The 18,402-nt window shown below is 37.9% G+C and overlaps 2 protein-coding genes across 2 annotated transcripts in view; both read left to right on the forward strand.

Moving 5' to 3' along the window:
• The window catches only part of ctc1 (CTS telomere maintenance complex component 1), a 70,211-nt gene extending 64,040 nt beyond the window's left edge, over positions 1-6,171 (forward strand). Inside the window, exon 24 of the mRNA XM_067971381.1 lies at positions 5,649-6,171. Coding sequence (XP_067827482.1) covers positions 5,649-5,794 — 146 coding nt within the window. The 3' untranslated portion in view covers positions 5,795-6,171. The remainder of the gene's footprint in view (positions 1-5,648) is intronic.
• Positions 6,172-10,270: 4,099 nt separating this feature from the next.
• chd2 (chromodomain helicase DNA binding protein 2) overlaps positions 10,271-18,402 on the forward strand; it is an 88,327-nt gene continuing 80,195 nt past the window's right edge. Inside the window, exons 1-2 of the mRNA XM_067971132.1 lie at positions 10,271-10,825; positions 11,058-11,323. Coding sequence (XP_067827233.1) covers positions 10,817-10,825; positions 11,058-11,323 — 275 coding nt within the window. The 5' untranslated portion in view covers positions 10,271-10,816. The remainder of the gene's footprint in view (positions 10,826-11,057; positions 11,324-18,402) is intronic.

An 18,402-nucleotide genomic window follows, 5' to 3' on the forward strand; every position in this document is an offset into this window, starting at 1 on the left:
TTTTAAGACATTTTATCATGATATTGGGAACATTGTGTATGTGACCTCTCTCACTCCTGTGCAGTGTACAAGGAAAATCAACCCATGAGATGATGCAAGAACATCTGTTCTGACTGAAATTAGTTTTGCCTATGTTGTGGTTAGCATGAGGTACTTCATCCTCTATTTCTCGTGCCTTTTTAACCACATACATGTGTGGTTAGCTTGAGCTGTTTCATCCTCTCTTGTTGGTACCTGTTTACCACATACATGTGACATCACAATTTTTTGGTTGCCGGCATTCAACCTTCCAGTGCTAGATCGTGTTTCATTGGTTCTAAACAACTTTAGCTATGCTGATTTGTAAATATGGAGTCTTGCATCAGGTACGAGCGCTGCATTTAGTACAATGTAACGTTAATGGTTGCTGATTGGAATGACCAGTGCCTCATCTGTCTCCCTTTCAAGCATAATGCTAGTTTGTATCATATTTGGTTTGATTTCTCAATCTACATCTACCAGCATTGCCTCCAGTGGGTCATTTTGAAGACCTCATCACAAATGACTGCCTGGCATTGGCTGATCCCTCGTCAGTTGCATCAAAACTACAACACAGAAACGGGCCATTCGGTCCAAATGGTCTGTGCCGGTGTTTACGCTACACACGAGCCTCCTCCCTCCCTACTTCATCTAACCCGAGCAGGATACCCTTCTATTCCTCTCTCCCTCATGCTTATCTCGCTTCCCTTTAAATGCATCTATGCTATTTGCCTCAACTATGCCTTGAGGTAGCGTGTTCTACATTCTTACCACTCTTTGGGTAAGTTTCTTGCAGTTGGCACTGCAAGTCCACTTGATGCCATTATGCAATCTGTCCCAGACAATCTTATGTTGTCTTGTGATGAGAGAGGTGGGGAGAAGGATATTGAGCCAAGAAAAAAGCTGGGCACCTATAAAACATCAATGTGGCACTGGTTGAGTTTGTTGGTGTTGGCCTAGTATTATTCATAACTGACTAACTTCATCTTAGAATGGATTTGCTTCACCCGTTTGCTAATGGAGATGATGGGTGATTTCCTCGCACCAACTGGTGCTGCCACTCATAGGAAAAAGTGGAGTTCTCCCTGTTTTCTGTATTTGACCCCTTCCAAAAAAAGTGACTATTTTCCAAAGCTTTGCAGATATGTCATGCCAACCCATTATCATCTTCAAAGAGGTCTTTATTTATTGGCTTGGCAACCTCTTGTCTTGGGCTAGCATTCCCAGTCAGTCTAGCATTGCTTGGATGTACCCCCATTCAGAAGACTCGGACCCTGTTTCTGTAGTCTCTTTAATAAGGTTCCCACCTCTAAAGTAGGTGAGAGTTGCTCCTAAGTGGCAGGGTCTTTGGTGCCATCAGTTCCTCTCGCTATGACTTGACAGCAAGTATCACTATATGGCTCAGAGGCTGAACGTGGCCCCTTGGATGTTCCTGCAATGGCAATCAGATAATTCATTTAAATCTCACAAAGGCCTGTACCTTTCTCCTTTAGTCCCTTTTCTTTGTTTCTCTTTCCTTTACCTTTCTCTCAATGTGTACTAATTGTTTTCCTTATTTTTAAAATTTATTTTCATCTTTCTTTTGCTAATGGCCATTTTATTTACCTCATGTTTGCTACTTTCATTTTGCTTATTTTAATATAAAAAATAATCTTGCATCGTTGGCTTTCTAGTGGTTCATTCTTTTTGTCACAGTTCTTTAACCCACAGCCCATCCCCCACCCTCTTGAGAAATACTCCTAATTGTTTCCCCAAGACGCTAGTAAAGGAATCTTAGTGATATTGTAGTGCTTGTAAATGTTGCATTGCAATATCTCTAAAGGTCAGAATTGAATAATAAAGTTCGCTCTTCAAAAGCACGGTTTAAAGGAGGCTTCGCTGTCTGCTGGGAACAGATTAGCTGGTGAACCATCAAGCTGTTCTGAAATTTGAGACCACCCGATTAGTGAGTGAAAGTTTCTCTTGCAATGGTGTATTATCAGTTCTATTGTTGCAGCATTGTTGCATTTCAGTTCAAAAGAGTTCCCTTGTACATGTGTACTGTGAATACAAATGGCTTGGTTAATTCTGTTTTAATCGGAACCCATTACCTTGTAACTATGATTTATAGTATGACTCTGGAATCACAAATATAAATAATGTACTTGTTATAGTTTGAAAGTGATGCCCTTATTTGAGGCACTTTCCTTTGTTACAACTTTAAAACTCCTATAATGTAACTAATATTATCGAACTCTCATCGTGAGGGAATTGACTGTTTCTAGTACCGTGCACCCTTGCAAAAATACTTAGCAATAACCCACTTTCTCCTGTCATAAATTCAAAAGTTATTGACTTGCAGAATCTTTAGTTACTTCCTCAAAGCAAATACACTTCTGAAGTCAATTATTTAATTACATTGCATTAATTGCTTAAAATGAGTGTATGCCTTTACTTTGATGTTGCACATTTACCACACTATGCATCATTGAAGTGTAAGTTAGCAAGATCACATGCCACAAAACCAGATATAATTACAATACAGGAGGCCATTCATCCCATTGTGTCTGCGCTGGCTCTTTGCTAAAATAATCTAAAACTAATTTTGCTACCCTGCTCTCTCTCCACAGCCTAGTATCTTTATCTGCTATTTTTTCAGTTCTTCCTAAAAAGGAACAATGGCCTTTGCCTCAACCACTCACTGCGGCAAATAATTCCATGTTCCAACAATGATTTGTGTATAGAAGTTTCTCTTAACCATACATCTTTACTGTCTTAGTGATCATTTTAAATTAATGTCACCCATCACTAACTCTCCAAAAAGAGATGTTTTGATAGAATGAATAAAAACATTCATAATTCTAGAAACTTCTATTAAATATCTCCTGTCTTCTCTGCTCCAGTGGAACTTGTCCCATTATCTCAGGTCTGCACTCATAATTGTAATTTCCCATCCCTGCCATCTTGGTAAAGCTCTGGGTTTTAATACCCTTTCAATAATAAGCCGCCCAAAAGTGCACACTGTACGCTAACTGTAGCCTAACCAGTGTTTTGTATAAATTCATCATTGCTACTTTATTCCTCTAATTATCAAACATGTTGCACTTAAGGTCAATTGCTGTGTCCTGTTTCAATGGAAAGTCTTGAAGTTTAATCTAATGTTGTACTGGACTTCAGACAAGTATGTTTGGAGCTATGAAAAGAATAAATGGGAAATGAAACAAGAAATGAAGTGGAATTTGGTTGAAGACCATTTTAAGGAGAGAGGAAGGAGAAACGTGAGACTATAGAATGTCATAGTGCAGAAGTAGGCCATTTGGCCTGAGCTGGCGCTCTGACAGAGCTGCCATTTAGTCCTGTTTGCTTGCCTTTTTCCCCCATGCCCTTCTAAAGTGCAAGACGAGAGTGGATGAATAAGGACATCAAAAATAATCTAAAGTCCAAGTCGATATACAAGGAAACATAAAAGTAGTTTAGTTTGGGAATCATGCTGTCAGTTGATAGTAACTAAAGGGAATGTGAGAAGTAAGGAAAATAGAGGTGAATTAGTAGTTGGTAGCAAGCAAAATCCAAAGAGATGTATTTGTTATGTATGGAATATTGAAGACTGGATGAGGAAATGGGACTTCTGTTAAATGAACTCTATCAGTCTTCTGATCAATACTGGTCAACTTTCAGATTCAGACATTTTTAAAATGTAAATGACTTTTTTAAAATATGCTTTAGTCATGGAGGAATGACAGCTGAAACCACTATAATCTTAGGGGTTCAAATAATGACAGTTGTTGAGGCAGAGTAATTGCTGTTCCTGGGGGTAGCCTTGACAAAATAATAATTAGTCATCCCTATTATGTGTTGCAAAGGCTAGAGAGTAGTCGGCAGCTGTGGTTTAAGTACCTTTTCACCCTCTCCAGCAGTCTTCCAATAATCTGTGATCACTTTTAAATGAAAATGGTTGCTTTAGTAGGAATTGGCAAAGGTAGTAGCAGGTGGCTTGGCACTCTGACTACTATGGGATTTCTCATTTAGGCACGTAAACCTGGCAATCTTGCTGCGATAGTGCAGACTTCGGTAATCTAATGCACGGAGACGTTACTTGTTTTAAAAACCTGTGTGACGTTGAATTTTTTTTAAATTATAGAAAAGGTTAGAGGCAGGCATAAAGATTGTCTCTGAATTACTCTTTTTAAAGTTTTCAAATAGATTAAAGAGCAGAGGAAAAGATGAAATTATCAAAGGACAAATACACTTCGTGTGCCATTCTTAATTTTTTGTAAACTATTTGATTAAGGCATACGGAGCCACTGACATGGTGGCTAGTGCATTGGAACATCAAAGTACAACTCTGTGGAGTAATAAGATCGGGTTAATGTCCATGATCTTCCATTCACTGAATTCCTGATGTCAGCAGTACTGGTGTGGGGAGCATAAAGGAGGCCACATTTTCCCACAAGGAGGTGGGAAAATCAGACTGAGTGCCCTTGCCAGGGTATTTTTTTCCCTATCTATTTACCCATGGTTACAGAGCAGCATTGGCAGAGTTCTGAGACATGGTTTCCTATCTGTGCTTTTGGTTGGGGAAAAAAATAAACTGAAGGGAAGATCTTCCTTCACCTGCTGCTCTGCCTGCCCCCCAAAAACAAACAAACAAACACCCACACCTGTCAAATGCAATACTGTGAAAATGTGTAGACTTGTATATGTAGACTTGTGCTGTTAGGTGGCAAATTACTGCTGGGTTAAGGTGTTGTCAGAGCATATTGGACCTGCAGTAAATCTTACAAGGTGGCATTTAATCAGAAGTTGCTTATTTCTAAACTGTGTCTTGGTCATATGAGATGCTAACGTCACTGTCGTAACTTTGTATCTGATGCAAGCTTACAGATAACCATGAATGGATAAGTGAAGAGTCCTGGGTTGTTTGAATTCAATTGCTCAGACATTGGTGAATTGTTGAGCAAGTGAAGCTAAAAGAGAAATGTTAGTGCTTTCTAAATATGTCACAGAATATGTGTTATTTATATGATATATCACACTTTGCAGAGACCAATGGTTTAAGTTGAGATTGAGTTCAAATCTGATTTGGTTTAGTTCGAATGCTAATGTAAACTGATTTTCCTAAGAGTCAAATTTGGATAACACAAAGATAATTGTGGTTTCTATAATGTGTTTAGAACATTATATTGTGGTATGTGATTATTGTTCCACATTTTTTTCTGGAATTGTGACTATCTTCAACTGTAAAGGATTTAGCGTGTTCAATTCATTCTGTGTTCATTTATCATGAATTTAAATGCCGTGAAATATATGCCTATTAACATGCATGAAATAACGAGGTAAAAATCTAAAACAACCTGAGATGCAGTGTGTTGACTTCATAATAGAAGGTAAGGTGTTCAAATATTTGAGTTTATGAAAAAAAAATTGTTGACCTACATAACCTTTTTTGGATGTGTTGATTGAACCTAGTTTTGCATTTTGTTTGCAATCCGAATAGAAAATCCTTTTTGTCTCCTACTATCAAGTAAATATAGAACTTGTCCCTCATATACAGTGTGGTGTCAGCTAGATATTGTCAGTATAGATTCAAATTAAGTGATCCTTCAATGCCAATATCATATCAACACCAAGATTTTCTCTTTCTTAAAAAGAAACCTTTCAACTGAGGACATTCACATCCGGAGACCACCAGTATACCACGAAGATGCCACCAGCCTTGTCTTTGACTTGTTTGGACATAAAGGAAGTGGACTATCGAATGCTTTGCCACTTAGCATATGATAGACTTATTCAATAGCATGGTTATTAGAGAGCATTAACTATGCAACTGTAGACCAAGAATAGTCCCTCATGTAAATCAAGAGAATTGACTTTGTTGATCATGTTTACAAAAGTGTTGCAAACTGTGAAATAATTGATGTACCACCACCTGTTGAGAAAATCACCTTTTATCAAGTTGATTTGAATTGACTAGTTTTACTCGATATACCACGACGAAGCAATATTTTAAATTGCTATTTATAATCAAAAAAATAAACTCTATTGTAATGATCTCTAATAGTTGGAGTAATTCAGACTGTAAAAGATGCTCATTTTGTTTCGGTATCATTCTATTTGACCTCAGTATTTGTATATAATTCTTTGTTTTGAAAATAAATTTATTTTATTTCAGCATTAATTAGTTGTGTATTTTGTTCATTACTTTAAATTACTTTTCTACAAAAAACATTTTTCACAGATAGGACTTTGAAAAATAAAATACTGGGTGAGGAACAGCTCACTATGTGTGCACCTCAGCATCCCAATGAACTAGCCTAGTGAATGAGGAAGGAAGAGCTACCATCTTTGCTTCATAGGAACTATTTTGACAATGCTCAGTCGAAGATTTTACAGTGCCCATTCATTTGGTTTAGTTTTACTGTGCTATTTTGCCTACCTGCAGCTTTTTTGGTGGCCAGTTCCTATTTTATAGTAACTAGATGTTTTCCTCCATAGTTGGTAGTAAAACCGCTATAGAGCCATACCTCTGAGGAAGTGGAACTGCATGAGAGCAGTTCAGGAATACTGCTGTTTTAATAGAGTTCTCTAGGTCATTAAAGAGTTAAAATTTGTCGGATTAATCTACCCAAACAACCATAATAGCCCCTGACATCCTGAATTATACGATCTTGATTCTCTCCATTCTTATGTTTGAATGCAACTTGGTCATGTCTATAATTTTAAGTTGTTAATCCTGGACCAATTCATGCTGTTTTTTCCTGGTAGATCTACGACTTTTGACAATATCTATAGGACCTGTCCTGGCAGTTGCTGAGTACAAAATGTAAATGTTATCAATGCTAGAAAAAAAAATTAAATCCTACAAGTAGAATAGTAAAGTATTCTCATGGCTATGCTGCTTACTTTCCACTTGTGGGATTTTGGGTGTGTATTAACTGAAAGGGAAGAAGATTTGCTTCATTTTTCATATGAATTGGCTTGTTGCCTGATGTTTGTATGTATATACCTGTAATTGGAGTGGGTTGCGTGGGGACTTGTGCTATGCCTACAGGGTTGTTTTTACCCCACAATGATATGTAATATGGCAATTACACTCTTCCCCTAAAATACACATCTCTTTCCTCATCAGGAAGTTAAATACTTTTTTTACATTCTGGGTGAGATGCTGTACCCTTCAGTGGGGAGATCTTTCTGTTCAGTTACTGATTTAGGAATCCTTGTGAAGGCAACAACACCCCAAATTCTTCCTATTTATAGGATTTGCTTTTTAACTTTTTTTTTAAGAAATAGTGTTGGTTTGAGGACTATATTGAAGCACCATTTTGAGGGGCAGTAAACTGTTTGTGTGGCAGTTTGTCGAGACCCATGAATTGCAGCAACGCTACAAAAGTGTAATGCACTGCGATTTATTAAATTGTATAAAACCTGAGGAAAGCATACTATCTGTACAATCTCGAACAGCTTAGAACTGTTCTTGTGGGGTAAAAGTACTGCCATTCATTGTGGTTGTGGCAGGTTTGAAATTTTAAGGATTACTGACTTTGAACAACTAATGTGTTCAGAGGTCACAATGTTAACTGTGATAATATGGAACTAATATTACACAGATGCTAGCTTACTCAGGTTCTTGCAGTCCAAGTTATAATACAATATGCCAAAAACAGTAACCCTGCTCAAAATTGAACAAACTGTTTACATCATAGCAAATAAAACTGAAAATGTAGGGAGTGGTTTATTACTGATACTACAGGGACTTGCATTTCAAAACAATGTGGGGGGGAGGGGGGAACAAATTTGTTCAGAAATTCTTGGAAAGGTATGTAGCAGTATATTGGAGGGAAAGAGAAGGTAGAACCAAACAACTTGTTAACTATCAACACCCCAAAAGAAAGACTGACTTGCATTTATGTAGCGCCTTTCACGACCTAAGGGCGTCCCAAAGCGCTTTACAGCCAATACATTTTTTTTGAAGTGTGGTCACTATTGTAATGTGGGAACATATAACTTCTGCAGGAATTGGTAACCTAGATTGCTGGAATATTATTCAGCTCTGAAGCCTGGTAATAAGATGAAAGTAGTCAATGATGATTTGTTGATGTGCTGTGGATTTGACTGAATTGGCTGAGAATTGTTAAAAACTGATATTATATTTGGTACATCAGCCTTTGGTCTTTGATCAGAGAGGTGTGAGTCTCTTGCCATGTTGGTGCATGAGTTTACCAATTGGGATTCTGTATGATTTTGGTCTCCAAAGAAAATGTCAAGCTTTGCTATTTCCTCAAACAGAAGCTAATGTAAATGCAACATTGTATATGGTTAGAATTCGTACATAGAAAGAAAATAGAAACATTGTGTCTGCCCAGTCTTGCCTTCTGGATTTACTTATGCAAATAGTGGCATTAATATTTTCAAAAAACTGCTTTTGTTGTTCTCACTTGCAAACAACTTGTTGCCAATTGTGGCTATGTATAAAACTACTTCACAATCCATAAGATATTCTGGAAAAAAAACTCATGTGCTGCAAGAATGTGTGGTTTCTACTTGTCTTGCTAGAACATGCTACAGTTCTCATGAACAGTTGACCAAAATCATCTTGGAAGTTGCCCACCAATGTTCATCAGTCATCATCTGGAGCAGTCTTAGGTGGAAGATCAATAATGGGTAACATAGGAAACTTTCAAGAAATTGGGAAACTGCTGCCCTTTTTTTTACCTCTTGTTTGTGAAGAATTGTCTAGAAGATGAAAGCATAACGTAACTTGCACATGGCCATCATTTGGGTGCAGCTGAATGGAATCTTGATGAGCTGAAGGTTGTTTGCAATATGCAATTGTCCATATTAGGATCCATGGACAATTGCCTCGACAATACCATTTCTGTGAACATCAGGAAATGACTTGCAACAATAATTCCATGTAACTAATTAAATGAATGGTCAGTCCTTTATTGACTTCCATCATTACAAGCCATTTCAACCAGCTTCATAATTACAAATAATGATCTAGGAACAAAATTTCTGATGGTCTTCATTAGTTGTACTTTAGATGTTGGGAAGACTATGAAATGAGCTGATCCATTCTTGTTATGCTATCAATGTGCTCGCTAAACTGAAACTTGCCAACATTGAAGAACCATGTAAAATCTGTGCCATCTGAACTGAGATCTACAACAGCAGGTACCTATTTTGAGGCATCTACGGTAGCAACTGAATGCCAACAATTTAATCTTCTACTCATGTCCATTGCTTTCTCTCCTCATCCTCACATTGGTGCCTATCCATCAGATTTAGTTCATAGAAAGTTTACTGTTCTATCACTTAACTAGTTCTGCAAACCCTTCAGGGGTACATTTTCAGCTGGCATGAGAAGAAAAATGGATCAGCTGCTTTACGCCAATTGCTCAATTTGCACCGTGCCGATAAGTGCCAATGTTATTGAGCATGCAATTGCATGAGGAACTTGATCTGTGTTGGGACTTAAATCTTTGACTATGTAGGTCAAAGATATATGTTTTAACACTGCCACTCAGTGCCCATCTACCCATTGGGTGTAGGTTAGGGGTCTTCTACTCCTTTTCGTTCAACAATGGACCAGTAAAGAAATGTTTTGCTTCCAACCCTGGCATTTATATTCAAACCATTGGGCATATGAAACTTCAAGAAAGCCAGAAATACTTCTTGAAAGGAGTAGTTTTTTAGGGTGGGGGGGTGGGGGGTGGCAGCGTGGGGCAAGAAAGAGAAGAGGACCTTTTAAGGGACATGCTGCAGAAAGACAAAGAAAATGGAAGATAATCAAAGTCTAGAGTGGGCTATTTCTATAATATACATTGTGATAGTAAATTATAGAATTGCTATCCATCGATTATAAATGATTTAAGAAATGTGAAGAACTAATCTTTCAGAAGGAGGGGGCTCATGTGACTTGATCATTAGTAAAAGTGGAGTTGCCCCCATGTATAAATCCTATATTCCCCATATCTTAATGAAAGAAAATATCCTTGCAAGTCCACTTCCGGCCACGGGAGGAAGTATTTTTTGTCCATGGATGCATTTTAATTGTTTAAAGAAAAAGACACGACAAAGAATAGATTTGCTTGGGGAGCCCAAAGTAACAGGTTCCAAATGGGCAAGAGGGTCCTTTGGGTGAGAAGGGGGGTAACCGTTCCAAAAGCGAGCATACCTTTAAGCCCATTTTTTTTGTGTGTAGGGGTGGGTCTTTACTTGGTCCATCACCTGAGTCCGGGGAAAATGTTGCAATTATTTCGCAGCGTCGTTGCTGTCAATCAAAGAGAGGGAAGGGAGCCTCAGCGCTGAGAAGAAGCTCTATGGCGGCGGTGGCTGGTCGAGATTCACTGCACTTCCAATACACCTAATGCAACTTTTCGCAACTTCACCGCGCCGCTCCAACCAGACTGCGCCTCATTTCAGTGCAAACTCCCAGCAAAGGTGGTTTTTTTTTTAAACGGGGCGCAGAGAAATCCCGGCTTTTCTTCTTTCCCCTTTATTTTTTTTTTGTGTTGTGTGTAAATTTTTCTTTTCTCTTTTTCCGGCAAGCGGACCGATCCCAGATGTCGTTGTTTTTGAGCTTTGCAGACATGGCGCACCTCCATTTTTGAACGACTTTTTTTTTTCTTTTTTTGTGATATTTTTTCACGCGAGAACCGCCGATCAAAAAAAAAACCAAAAAAATGATATTTTACAACTCGGAGTTTTTGTGACTAATTCTGGAGGTTTAAGAGCAGCGAAAGGAGGAATCGGTTTCGATTTAGCGAAGTTTTGTCGACGGAGCAGAAACTAAGCCCAGCCTTGGCGAAGGCGATACATGGAACAGGTATGTTTGCAGCGATTCTTAATCTTTTATTAAAAATATCTGCTTTTAAAACGAAATGATTTAATATAAAATTACGATTGTTTGCGATGACGTAATTAAAATTGGACTGTATTCCGTGGCCAGATTTTAGAGCACAAAAAGCAACTTTTTGTAAGTTTGATTCTGGTGACCCGGTGTCTTGGCTTTTTGTGGTTTTTATTTGATCCTTTCTTTTTAAAATATATTTTTGTAGACCTTGTCGGAGACCGACAATGGTATTGAGTGCTTGAACAATGTCGATGCTGCGTCAGGGCTTTCCAACTCGACCAGCAAGCAGCTGACTCCAGTGGACTTCCTATCTTCCACCAACTTTGACAGGGGAAATCTGGACTTAGAAGCCCCACATCCACGTGCACCCAAGAACAAAACCGAGCCCCTAAACTTCCCTGATCCCAAAATGATGTCTAACGAGGATAAAAACCCCGAAGGCGACGGATCAGAACGCAGCAATGCTTCCAGGTACGAGCGCTCGACTTTCTGTCCCATTTTTTCGGGTGCTTTGAATACATTGTTTACCTTGATAATGATGGATGCTTACCTATTACTCGATATCTAAAGCAAATTTTCTCGATTTCTGTCAAATCTTTAATCGATGACCTTGAGATTCCTAAAAGCCCCACCCTGTTTTTTTGCTCGCAGTTTCTCCAACTTATGATATGCCATTTGGGCCTATATTAAGCAATGGAAATACAATGTAAGGCCGTCAAGCCCAATGTCACTTTATTGTTTATTTTATATTATTATAACGAATATATTTTTCCCGTTCATGTTGCTGTGGAAAAATGACCTTGTCGTTGCTGTTGCTGCAATGCACCATTTTACTCACAATGCAGACGGGTTTGAGGATTTGAGGATTTGGTGTCCATAGTAAACCCATAGAAGTAAATTGTAGTAAATAATATACTACAAAAAGTTGCATGAATGAAAAAAAATTCATATTTATAGATAAATTAAGAAGTGCCTGTTGGAAAGTTGCTTGTTAGTCTATATTTTTATCACCACCACACCATTTCACCATATGTCTTAGGGTATTTTGTAAATTTTTATCACAATTTGGTGAAAAGTTTACTATGCTTGTGTCCCCATCTCCTGTATTGGAATAATAATGTACATACTATATGCCTGGGCTCCTTCTACTATGCTTCTCTGCCCTGTGTCCCTGAAATGCTTTTGTCTTTCTTCAAGATGTTTATTATCTTGAATACACCTTTTAAACTTTAAAGGATTATAATTGTTTTAATTACTTTGCAACACTTCATTCCCATCACATTTTATATATGTGTACCTAGATTTATTTCATGACATCGGGTAGATGATGCATTCATACTGCAAAAATAAAAGATATTTCTCGATAAGAAACCGTAGAAGCTTTACATTGAAAGATCCTATAACTTTTAATAATTGTTGAACTTTTAACAGGTCAGTGGATACTGTTGCCTACCAGACACCTGGCCATAGGTGATGCTTTTAATTGAAAGATGTTAACCTGGATTTAAAATTTTTTGTGTACTGTACATTTGTGTGTGCTATAAAAACTGTCTTAAACGTATTAATTCTCTGGCAGTTAGCACAGTTATCAACTGACAATATTTGAATTTCAGTTGCTTTTGAGCTGTGGTTTAAGATTGAAGTACCGTAATATGTTGTCATCTTTAAAAGATGTTCCACAGGGGAAATTGTATTTATTGCTTACTGTTTTTAATGTGATCGTTGAAGACTTTCTCACCTCTGAAATCAACATACTTCACTGAAGGTATCTTAATTGAGATTGCACATAATTTACAAAAAGATGGACTTGGTCAACTGTTAATTATTTATTTCAAAAAATGTATATTAAACTAAACTTCCAATGTTTACATTTTTTCAAAATTAATATTTATATTTATGCTAATTTCAGTGAAACTAGTCTCTAATAGCCTTTTTTGAGATTTACTTTAGGTGGACCTTTTCCTTGGGTGGTCACCTGAGGTTTAAGTTTGAATCATTGCCATGGTAGGATTGACATTAGGTACACTCTAGGACTGGTTTCACTGTGTGGAACAACTCAGCGCTGTTTGAAGATCAACACGGTGGCTTGAACAATTGTGACCATTGGCTATTAAGCAAATACCCCATAATGCCCTACATATATGGCACTTGATGCTAAATGGCCCTTCTTAAGGTGGGATTCTTTTTGTGGAATTATGGACATACAATGGCTTGTTATGAAATATTGATGTCCATCCACCTCAGTCCTATCTAATTTTGGGGGTGGGGGATATAGCTTTTTGGATGGAAAGAAGATCCTTGGAATATTATCAAAGTACATGATCAACTGTTGGCAGATATTGGCTCTTTCTGGTTGTGCTTCCTCCACTTCATAGAGAAGGGATGGTCATTGAAGTTGTCCATGGTGGACTAACATTTGGAATGGGAACATCTGTGTTCATTCCAATAAGGCACAGTCTCTGGTATCCCAAACCTGACCCTTCACCTCCACACAAAATAGTCATGAGTTCATGTGTCCATCTAATTCTACCACTCAAACAGCTACAGATGTGAGTTCATTCTTACAGACAATGCTTGTTAAAAAGATGATCTTGTATAAATAAAATTACCCTACCATACCTTGGGTTTTGGTGTCATCATTATGTAATCTGAGAAAATGACCTTTTACAGATTGCTAGTATGCCATGTCAAGATAAGTTGTGATTCGCCGCCTTTGGTTTGATTAGGGCAAGTCATTTGTTGCAGCAAGCAATTTATCATGCTGGATATATGCATAAACCAACATTTTCACTGCCTTTGGAATGTTTAATGCAAGTGGTACTCATGCCGCCATGTGTGGTAAGTGTAGAAATTCACGATCACTTGTGGAACGTTGCACCATGTCATATCACTTTTCCTAGTTATGGTGGAAAATCAGCTAAAGAAAGCTTTGTTTGGATCATGACAGTTGAGAGAGGCACAAGTTTGAAAAGGCTTATCTGTGCTTGCATGTTGAAAATTGCTGGTAAGTCCACAAAATATTTTTTTTAAATTGTAAAACCAAGACATTGCGTTCAATTTTTTTTTTAAATGTAGAAAGAACAAATATACAAAAATGGAGAAACCACATCACAGTATAATATATAATTCATTGACTGTAATTTCTAGACTACCTAACAACACAACTCCAGGAACCAAATACTTGCATTACTTTTGAATATTCAAACATACTTTGGATAGAATTAGCAGTGTCAACACCCACAGGGCTTTCACTCTGCATATTGGAGATCTTGTTCAGTTGTGAAAATTGTTTAATTTTCAGCAGAAGCTTACAGCTCTCCAGAATTTATTTGTAGACGTGGTGGAGTTTGCTGCACATCAAGCTGCAGAGTGAAACTCCATTTCTTCCTGCTGGCGGTTAATCGTACAAAAAAATATTTCGACTGGCTTGTAGTTGCATTGCTTGTGCTTTTCAGGTTTCACAATTGTGGGGGGAAAAAACGCTCAACTCCTATAGTCATTGAGCTGCTTTTATGTTATAACTTGTCATTGTATAGGAGTAGGGGGTTTAAATTGTAACCCCCCCCTCCCCCAATAAGGTAAAAATAAGATTAGATAAATTTACAAGGATGCAAGTAGTGTTAATCAAATAACTTAATGAGTATTCTGCAATGGTAGAGCTTCAAACCTAGCTGCACTCATGAGTTTTTTTAAAAATGGGTTTCACTGATTATTAATGTGTTCAGAAAATTAGCTGCTTTCTGTTAAAAGAAATTTTAATGCATAACGTGACAATTTATTCTGAGGAGCGTGCTTTACAGAAACAAACTTGAGCTTGTTATTCCCTGGATTACCAAATTCATTTAAGCGTTTGAGATTTCATTATTCCATTTTCTTATTCTGATCTTAACCAGCAGTGTACATGCTTTTTGAATTCTGTGCTGTTGTATTTGTTGCATGTTTTGGAAAGTCCTGAGCTCATATATGTTTATATATATATTTAGATTTATTGTAATTTGATACTGGACTGTTGAACAATACAGTTAAATATTTGGTTAGTTTGAACTGAGTTCCATGTGTTTTGGAAGTAAGGACTAATTTCAGGTACAATGGATAATTTGTTACAGTCAAGTCACTTACCAATAAAATATCTGCCTAGGAACAGGTTGAGAATTTAAACAAATGAAGCATATTCCAGAATGATGCATTGATGTGGATGTGACTCAAATGTTTCTTGCAAAATGAATGCTAGTTTTCTTCATAAATTCCACTTGTAAATGGAAATCAATGTGTTTTCCATCTGGTAGCATCTAGAAATCGAGCCCATGGAGGGAGAATAGCATGTTTAATTTTTGTTGTGCAGGATAGTATGTTGTGTCAGGGGAACTTATCCAAATATAATTATTAAGAACATTATAGGATATGAGCTACTTTATTGTTGGCATGGAAATGTATTCCATTTGAGGAATGTGTGGTTGGTGATAGGTGCTGTATTTGCTCCCAAGAAGTTGTGCAGTCATGTTTCTTTTATTGGGATCTAGTCAGTTTATTTGGCAGCCATTTTATGAAGGTAGAAATCACTTATACAGAGCTTGTTTTCGACATTTCTTCAAGGGATTTCTGCTAGTTTTCTATCAGTAAATTAACTTGTGTGGCTAGCTGGAAGCCTGTATGCATGTATCAGGCTATTTTGTGAATAGTGAAGGCATTGGTGTATTGTTTAGAGGGAAAGTATAGCTGTCTTTTTTAAGCTTTTAGTCAGCTGCAGTCAACTTCAGAGAGACAAAATGGCTCTGCTTTACGCTGCATAACTAGACAGACATACTGCATTGCATAGTGTAGTTAGGAAATACAGGAAGCTGGTGATGATGTAGCTGAGTTCAAAGGTTGTGCTCTGGAATGTGATTGGCTCTCCGCTTAGTAACAGAACTGCCTGCAGCAGAGCTCTCAACAGCTCTGCCCTCGACTGACGTCACCACTGCCTGTGAAAGCTTCCCTTGTCAGGCAAGCCGCTGTATTTAGCTGAGAGAATTCTTGCTAGGCTTACACAACATAGCAAACAAAATATCGAGGATTTATCAACTTTTTTCCTGTGTGATGTGTATTTATACATATTTTTGCAAAGCCATTCTCAATTTTTTCTAATTTTTATTTCCCAGTTTAAATTTATACATATTGTCTCTATAATTAGATCAAAATGCAGTCCTTATTGATGTGCTTGAATTGGTGACTTCATTTTGCTTTGTTTTTTCGGGGAATCTTTTCTAAGAGCATTTCTGCTTTTTTAAAAAAAAATCAGTTTCAAGAAAAAAATGAATATGAGTCTCATGCCAGGAAACACCCCATGCTTCATTTATGCACCTTGACTGTTGCTAGTTCAATTCCTACATTAGAACCAAACCTTTTGTTGTTAACTGACGTGAGCTTTCAAGGATCAGTACAAATTCATCCAGATGTGTCCCTGATAAAATGGTTCTTTGGGGTAACTTGGACAGCTGGTTAGGATCACACAGATCTCCTTCTGTTACTATCTATTGTCCATGAATACAGATGGATTTCACCCATTCCTTGTGAACGGGGCTTAGATTAGCTGTCTGGCAAACACATAACTGTTGTCATTTAAGGGTGAGTTAACTATTTTACAAATTTCTTTGCAGAATCATAATTTTAAAAAAAATCAATTGCAGATCAGTTACCATAATTGTAAAATAATGCAAGGTTTTGCTTTGCCCATTTTCTGCCCCCTCCTCTTTGGAAGATGTTAACTTCTTGGCTATGGTTCCACCAGCACCAGCTACCTGATACCTGGTCCTAGTGGCCATTCTTCATAATATGACCTAAGTAAAGGTATTTGACAGCAGGAGGAATCACAGCCGTGCTTGATCCTGTTCCCTCTCTATCTCCATGTGTGCACCTTGTGGGAGGAGTTGTTAGATAGTGATTGGGGAAGAAACAATGCCCATACCCTATCCCTCCAGGGATACTGAGGCAAATTGTATCACCCTTATTGCCACCTTGGCTGAGATCAATTAATGGCTTAGTCTTTTTCTTTCTAAAGGGGATGCTGTGTTTAATAAAGATGTTGAAGGAAGGATTCTTTCAACACTTTTCCATGCCCAAGCTGGTCCACTCAGGATTAAATTCATCACTCGGCACAGACTTGGAACCAAACCTCTGATTTTCTTGTTTTTGTGGATCAGTATCACATTGGGTGGTGCTTTTACCCACTGAGGCATTGAGGGCTCTAGGACCTTTCAGCCTACTTAATATTGGCAGTGATGGTGAAACTATATTTTGGGACCTAGGGACTGAACACATGCAAAATGAAAGAGCTGAAAATTATAGTTACTGATCTATCGTTAACCATTACATCAATATTAAAGTTTGATAACATTACATTTCCAATGAAAATAACTTCAGAAGTTTGCACAAGGGGTATGCTGTACTCACAGGAAGTTGCTTAGATATTTTAATTTTTGAGATCAGTACAACTGGTAATATTTTAGTGAATTAATATGTGGAAGAGTCTCCCTGTTAACAGTCTCTACAGGATTCATGATTGTGTCTTTAAAAAGTGGTGTCTAGGTGTATTTGAATGTAGTTATCTTGTGTACTTAATTTTGTGCCCGGGCCACTCAACAGAGAAACCAGATGCTCCAGGTGTCTGGCAATGCAACAGTGTTATCTGGATTCTGAGGAAGATGTGCAAATGCTGCCTAGGTGGACATGTCTGAATTCCCTCCCCCCAAACTGTACGATATGCAAGGAATTTGGACAGGTCATGGAGGGACCTCTTTTATATGTGGCTGAAAGGTCTGTCCTCAGTGTGAATACCTCAACACACTACAAGTGCCATCCGCATATTATAATCATCTGGAAACAATATTTTAAAATTATCATTGCATTGGAATCAGTGCATTGCAATTATTTAGACCAGTCCAGTGTGGATTACCAAGGTGTGTGAAGTTGTCAGATGCATATTGGGCTTGCAGGTTACCCAATTGGGCTGTGCTGATCATCTACATGATGCATCAGCCCAAGACTAACTCTGAATCATGAGGAGCTGACCATATTGTCTGTCTGTCTGTCAAACCTTTTGGAGATTACTGGACAGGCATTGACGGAGGAACTGTTATTTGGTATTTTTTAAATTCATTCTCGGGACGTGGGCGTCGCTGGCAAAGCCGGCGTTTATTGCTACTTGTGCTGAGAAGGTGGTGGTGGGCCACCTTCTATGAACCGCTGAGTAGTGGTTTGATACAACTGAGTGGCTTGCTAGGCCATTTCAGAGGGAAGTTAAGAGTCACATATAAACCGGGTAAGGACGGCAGGTTTCTTTCCCCAAACGGCATTAGTGAACCGGTGGGGTTTTTAATGACTTTGATCATTTTTACTGGTACCAGCTTTTTTTTTATTTCCACATTTTCATTAACTGAATTAAAATGATCAAACTGCCATGGTGGGATTTGAACACACGTTCTCCAGATTATTGGTCCATTTATGTAGCAACTACACCACCATATCCATTCCTTAATAATCTTTTGAATTAAAAAATAAACACAGATATTGAA

The sequence above is a fragment of the Heptranchias perlo genome, chromosome 34 (genome assembly GCF_035084215.1).
Source record: "Heptranchias perlo isolate sHepPer1 chromosome 34, sHepPer1.hap1, whole genome shotgun sequence".
Lineage (NCBI taxonomy): Eukaryota > Metazoa > Chordata > Chondrichthyes > Hexanchiformes > Hexanchidae > Heptranchias > Heptranchias perlo.